At 48.4% G+C, this 6537-nt stretch overlaps 1 protein-coding gene across 1 annotated transcript; it reads right to left on the bottom strand.

Annotated features, from left to right (window-relative positions):
- Nucleotides 1-2713: 2713 nt before the first annotated feature.
- LOC119319606 (probable 2-oxoglutarate-dependent dioxygenase AOP1) lies at nt 2714-4100 on the bottom strand. Its single transcript, XM_037594057.1, has 3 exons — nt 3724-4100; nt 3277-3601; nt 2714-3175 (listed from the first exon to the last, which is right to left on the bottom strand). Exons 1-3 carry the CDS (start codon nt 4095-4097, stop codon nt 2903-2905), a joined length of 972 nt encoding a protein of 323 aa, XP_037449954.1. The 5' UTR covers nt 4098-4100; the 3' UTR covers nt 2714-2902.
- Between the last annotated feature and the right edge of the window lie 2437 nt (nt 4101-6537).

Raw genomic sequence — 6537 nt, forward strand, 5'->3', positions numbered from 1 at the left:
TACCATCAGTAGGGTGGCGAACATAGTCGGAAATGCTAAAACGGAGGTCAGAGGAGTAAGTTACCCAGGTTCGGGGTCCCTTGAAGGGGTAACACCCTATGTCCTGCTTATGGTTTATATTCATTGTGGAATACCTCGTGCGAGAGTTACAATGGGGGATGATGCATGCCTACCGAAGTATATTTCTACGAGAGTAGATGGCTCTGGCTAGTCCGTAGACCTTCCTTATATATGACTAGGGGTGAAAATTGGTAGCGGATAATCCGAAATATCCGATATTCGTATTCGAGAAAATGCCTATTCGTATCTGAAACATCCGCATTCGAACCAAAATGGAAATGGAAATTATCCGTATCCGAATTTATTAAACAAATAAAAAATAAAATATGGTAGGAGATTTTGACACAAATATGGATATGGAAGTGGATATATCCGTATCCGAATAAGATTATGGGAGGTAATTTTCAAAATTCTAGACCCAATATTCCAATTATCCAACATAAAAGCCAAATAAGTGGTCAAATTTTAATCTTTATATGATTAAACTTATAAACTATTATGCATTACAATAGTATTTATTCATAAACTTATTTATCATTGACTTATTGTATGTCACAAGTTGATTATTTCAGGTCACATAGCTATCGACTAATTTACTTAAGCAATATGTTGATATTATTCATATCCATTCTGAATCAAGAAAATATCCGATACGTATCTGTATTTGAATAATATCCGAGCCGCATCCGTATCCGATAACATCTGTATTCGGATTCGTGTTCGTTTTGAAAATATGAAAATGGAAGTGGCAAGAGCACTATCCGATCCGCATCCTATCCGTTACCCCTATATATGACAATGGTTAGGGTTTACACATGAATCTAACCGACCTCCAGCCGCCGCCTTGCTTGGCTTGCACTCCAAGATGACACCAAGCTCTTGCAGGGCCTCTGGGATCCCTCCCATCGTCGAGCTCCCTTCGGGCCGGACAAGCCCCGTGGCGGGCCTGTTGCCGGACTTCCCCTAGGCAAGCCACACCTGGTGTATTGCACTGTCAACGAGCGTCATTGAGGCCAATCTTATAGCTAGTAGAAAACCCTCCTCAAGTGGTGTCGAGTTTCTGTTACCAGCGATACCTTCCTTGAATGAGCAGTTAATTCAAAATATTTTTTCTGTCGAATAGATTCTCAAGATCTTAGTGTGCACTAGGAATGTTGATGATTTTTGGGCTTGGAATCATGATCAGAAGGGCTAGTTCTTTGTTTGTTCGGGTTACAAAGTTCTAGTAAATACGAAGATGAACCATGAGAACTGGCTAGAGGGTAGGAGCGGATCCTCGGATAATGGCAGGGAGGCTAAGTCTTGGACCTCGGTATGGAAATTTACAACCCCTTCAAAGCTAAATGTATTTCTATGGAGATTGGTGAGAGATTCTATGTCGACGACTGGTGTCTTGCAACACAAAAACATATCTTAAATCAGTTTGTGTGCCTTGTGTGGAGCTAAATATTTGTGGGGACACTCCCTCTTGAGCCGCACTATGTCTCATTGTGTCTGAACGCTCTCCCGCGAGGACCTGATCGAACACATGTCAGAAAATAGAGAACCAAGTGCGAGAAATTGGATCTTTGAGATGCATGAAACACTATTTCATGGACGCTTCACCAGGCTGGTTGTCACCTTATGGGCGATTTGGTAAGCGGGGAGGAAGGATATCCATGAATGCATTTTTTTCAGAGCCCCCATCAATTTTTTTATCGATTCTTACATTAATGATGTTCAAGCTTTATCAAAACCTATGACAAAAATGCATAGTACTGCTAGAGGCAGAGTTGAAGCTGCACCCTACTGCCTCCTCCCTCTAGACAACTATATGAAAATTAACATGGATGGTGCCATATCAAGCAACATGGATGGCGCCATAACCCAACAGTGGCGATCTGCAGAGATTAGCATGTGCATATCTTGGATCCCCAGCGATTATTTTTGAAGGTACGACGGATTCCACTCTACTCGAAGCTCTTGCTTGTAGGGAAGCTATGTCATTCGCATATGATCTTGTCCTGAGGAACATTCACATCAGCACCGATTGCAAAGGCTTGGTAGAAGTTATTGAAGAAGGAACTCGTTGCCCTTAGGCTGGTCGTAATGGTAGTATCATAGCTAGTATCATGCATGCCAACTAGGCAATTTTGATAAGGTGTCATAGCATTAAATGAAGAAAGAGAGGGTGGAGTATCATATCATGATACCGTATCATAATAAATGCTATTCTACTTTGCGTCATGCATGGCAATAAATAGAGTACTACATGATACTAATATATGATACTATGCATTAGAGAGGTAGTATCATACACTAGTATCATATGCATGATACTAGTATATGATACTCCCCATTACAATCAGCCTTATAGTGCTGTCATCAGGAAGAATGCAAACCGGAAGATTGGTTTTCCGTCCTGCAATTTTGTGCACGAGCACGGAAACTTCAATATTGAAGCTCATAATCTCGCTAAGCATGCTACTATGTTAGGTATAGGCATGCTACCATATCAAGCCAACATGTGTGGTTGGGTCTCCCCCCATCCAATTCTTGTACCTATGAACATTACCATTACCTAATAAAGCTTTGATGTTATTTTTCACAAAAATGTACTTCCTTCATAAAGAAATATAAAAGCGTTTAGATCGCTACTTTATGGAGGGAGTAATTGGTAAAATAAGTGCTTTGTGTCACTGATTAAATTTCTTAAATGGGATACATATGTGTCTTAAATGTGGCTGCAGGTTTTGACCAACTTTACACTCAAAGATAAATGCCCTTTCCTTGGCTGATTACCCGTCTAACAGGCTACCTCACTAGAGTGGTGAGGCGAAGTGAAATTGATTCGTGGGCTCGATCATTCCATGGGTGATCCATCCTTCTCCACACCACAGAAAGTCTTCAGTGGATCACTGAATTTGCGCCCTTCTTCCGAGTGCCGGAACTTGGTATACTCGTCGTTCTTACACGGTCGGTACACCAGAGGGTGGTCTTTGTCCACGAGCTCGTCCATCGCGCTCAGTACGACGCCGTCCTTCCCTCGGCAGACGAACAGCACTGCCAGGCGCTCACGGTTGCTCGGCGTCCTGACACGGTGGAGGCACGGCGGCACCCTTCCGTTGGTCACGACCTGCGACATATACGGCGGTGGCATCCCTGTGGCGTCAGAACTGGAGATGCGCGCGTGCACACGATCAGACATGATAGAGAAACGGCGCGCGTGCCTCTTACCGTCAACAACTCCCCGGCCACGAAGGTGAACGTTGCCGGATCAGGCGGCACGGCGAGCCAGCTCCCGTCCTTGGCCTGCACCTCCAGGCCTTCCACCCCGTGCTGCACGATCGTGGTGGTCACGCTGTCGTCGCAGTGCGCCTGCAGGGACATGCAGGTCTCCGAATCGGGCGGGACGCCGTAGCGCGACAGCCGGGCGGAGTGGGCCAGCGCGGCGAAGTGCGCGTCGATGCGCTCCTCCTGGACGCCGAGGCCCTCCAGGACCATCTTCTCCACCGTCCGCTGGAGTTCAAACACGTTCTTGGCTGCCGACACAACTGTGTCGCTGCACATGGACGGCGGACACGGTGAGAAGGTCAAAATGGATCGGCGACAACTGCGCGGCGGAGCAATGGTGGTAGCCTCAGCAGTGAGCCATCATTCTAGAAAAAAGGTGACCATGGTTACCAGAAGGCAGGGTTCGCCTGCGGCCAGAGGAGGTCGGCGAAGTCACGGACGCGGTCGGCGTCGGTGACGTCGGAGAGGCACAGGCTCTCCCAGTTCATGCCGGGGATGTTCGAGATGTATCCCGTGAACGGCCCCACGGCGGAGACGTTCCGCTGCTTGGCCTCCACCGGGAGCGCGAAGATCTCCGGCATGGCGCGGCCGAACAGCGCCTGCCGGAGCTCCGGGCCGAGCGCGCCGTGCGCGACGACGACGAAGCCGTGCGCCAGCATGGACGCGGTCACCGCGTCCCGAGCTTCCCCCCAGCCTGGCCCGCCAGGCTCCAGTCCGCGGAGGTCGACCTTGGCGGTCTCCATCAGCTGCTGCTCTGAACCCATGGGTTTGGCTTCTGATATGTGATGCTTCTTGGCATACACCGTGGCAGGTACTTATAGAGCTAGCTAAAGGTCAGCGGATGAGCTGGTAGGATAGCTGTTCGTCATGTGCCGCTCTTGGTTTCGTTTTTCTTTTTGTTTGCAACGCCGCCGGGCCCGTGCTATTTGTCTGTGCTAACTGTTCCCGCGAGTACAGTAGTGAAGTATCTGTCAGAAGGTCAGTGACTAGACTAAGCTTAACGCATAATGGAACAATGATAATCGATCGTGTACCACGGTGGCACGCACTTGATCCGGTGGCGAGATCTGTGCCTGCGGCCGCCATCCAGTTGCCTCATTTTAGGCTATTAGTAAGTTTGCACGTGCAACGCACGATACATTTTAATTATTTTTTTGCGTGGGTAAAAGAGATTTTATTCCAAGATCACAGGGTTACAATTAAGAGGCAAAAGTTTCTCCACGCAAGGTGGACCTCTACCTAGCCATACAGCAGTGGTACTGTCCATACGACTATATGAAGCCAATCGATCTGCTACCCTGTTTTATTCACGCTTGATTTTCGACGGAATAAATTCTCTTACACCCACGTGCCTCTTAATCTCAGCTACCAAATGTCCATAAGCGGAGTATCGAAGATTGTCCCTCTTCAACGCCATGAGAGTTTCCGACGAATCAGCTTGGACAATAATAGGCCCATCCACGTGCTCAATAGCAAGTGCCATCCCTTGCATTAAAGCATGTGGTTCCGCTTCTAGGGCGTCGTTGCAGTTACAGATATATCGATACGCCGTAAAGATGACGCTACCGTCGCTTCGCCTCAGCACCATCCCCGCCGCTGCTGAACCATCTGCCTCCGAGAACGCACCATCTACCGCCAGTGCGGTATGACCAGGGGAGGGTTTTGGCCAAGGCAGCACCGGGGCATGTACACGCGCCTTAACTGGCTCAGCAACGAACGTAGACATCTTGCCCTTGATTATATCCTCTGTAGTATACCTTCTGGCCAGTTGAAGTGAGGACATGTAGCTCTGAAGATAATCTGCCGTCGCCGCTGTCGTTGGAATAGACTTAGCGTGGGTAAGATCATTGCGTAGCGACCAAATCGTCCACAAGAGCATGATTGTGCAGTCCCGCATAGCATCATCACAGTTCATCAGTACGTTCAGGAGCCAATCCTTCCCGGTGTCCTTCAACATTTGATTGTCTGGCAAAGGCCAAACCTGGCGCATATGATTCCATAACACTTGCGCATGATCACATGTGATGAGAGCATGGAAACTTGATTCCTTCTCTGAGCCACACAGCAGACAAGTATCCCTGGTAGCTATGTGTCTGTATTTCTTGCATGCGTTAGTGGCTAAAGCCCCGACCACCACTTTCCATGCTAGAATACGCATCTTCAGGGGCAACTTGGCATGCCAAATACGTCGCCAAATCACCCGATGTCCTCCCGGAGCCAAACTTGATGACCCCAGGCCTGCTTGCCCATCGGATGTAGCGAGCCAGTAAGCGCTTTTAACCGTAAAGCCGCCACTTCTTTCCGGGAACCAAGCCAGAAAATCTTGCTCTCCTCTGGGTGAAGTCCGGATCTTCAGAATTTCAGCGACGTCCATATCCCAAAAGTACTGCCTCAATCTGTTAACATTCCATGCTCCAGATTCCTCCAAGAAATCAGCCACCCAGTTGAATCTGCAATTTCTTTTTGGGGTTATTGGTCTGAAGTCGTTCCTCCTGGGGATCCACGGGTCCCTCCAAGTTCTGATCATAGTACCGTTTCCAACTCTCCAAATCAAGCCTTTCTTCAACAGTTCAAGGCCATGAGTGATTCCTTTCCAAACCGCAGAGGAGCTGGACGGGAACACCGTGTCCAAAAGATTGCCGTTGGGGTAGTATTTCGCCCGAAGCAGGCGAGCACATAGGCTGTCTGGGGTCTGAAGTAGTCTCCAAGCTTGCTTTGCAAGCAACGCTTGGTTGAAGGCGCGCATGTCCCGAAACCCCATGCCCCCCATATCCTTAGGTAAGATCATCTTCTCCCAGCTTAACCATGCCATTTTCCGCTTGCCATTCTCCACTCCCCACCAACACTGCCTCATCAACCTTGTTAGGTCATCACACACGGATACCGGCAGGCGGAAGACACTCATCACGTAGGTTGGAATGGCTTGTGCCACCGCCTTAATCAGTATTTCCTTATTCCCGACTAACACATACTGTTCACTCCAATCCACTAATCTTTTCATCAGCCTATCTTGCACGGTCTCAAATTGCCCTTTATGTACTCTGCCTTCCGGTACAGGTAAGCCCAGGTACTTAGGTTCAAAAACTTGTTGTGTCACTTCCAGAATACCCTTCATCTCCGCCGCCACCGCCTCGGGATAGTTGTCCGAAAAAAGGATGGAACACTTTTCAGGGTTAATAAGTTGACCCGTCGCTCTGGCATAAG

Source organism: Triticum dicoccoides, chromosome 6A, assembly GCF_002162155.2.
Source record: "Triticum dicoccoides isolate Atlit2015 ecotype Zavitan chromosome 6A, WEW_v2.0, whole genome shotgun sequence".
Taxonomy (NCBI): domain Eukaryota; kingdom Viridiplantae; phylum Streptophyta; class Magnoliopsida; order Poales; family Poaceae; genus Triticum; species Triticum dicoccoides.

What these genes read in the sequence shown, in the direction of transcription:
- LOC119319606 (XM_037594057.1), bottom strand. Translation starts at nt 4,097, where the DNA reads ATGGGTTCAGAGCAGCAGCTGATGGAGACCGCCAAGGTCGACCTCCGC. An exon ending in CAGGCGAACCCTGCCTTCTG is followed by an intron (nt 3,602 to 3,723) that starts GTAACCATGGTC and finishes GTCCATGTGCAG; the next exon opens with CGACACAGTTGTGTCGGCAG. An exon ending in TGGCCGGGGAGTTGTTGACG is followed by an intron (nt 3,176 to 3,276) that starts GTAAGAGGCACG and finishes TATATGTCGCAG; the next exon opens with GTCGTGACCAACGGAAGGGT.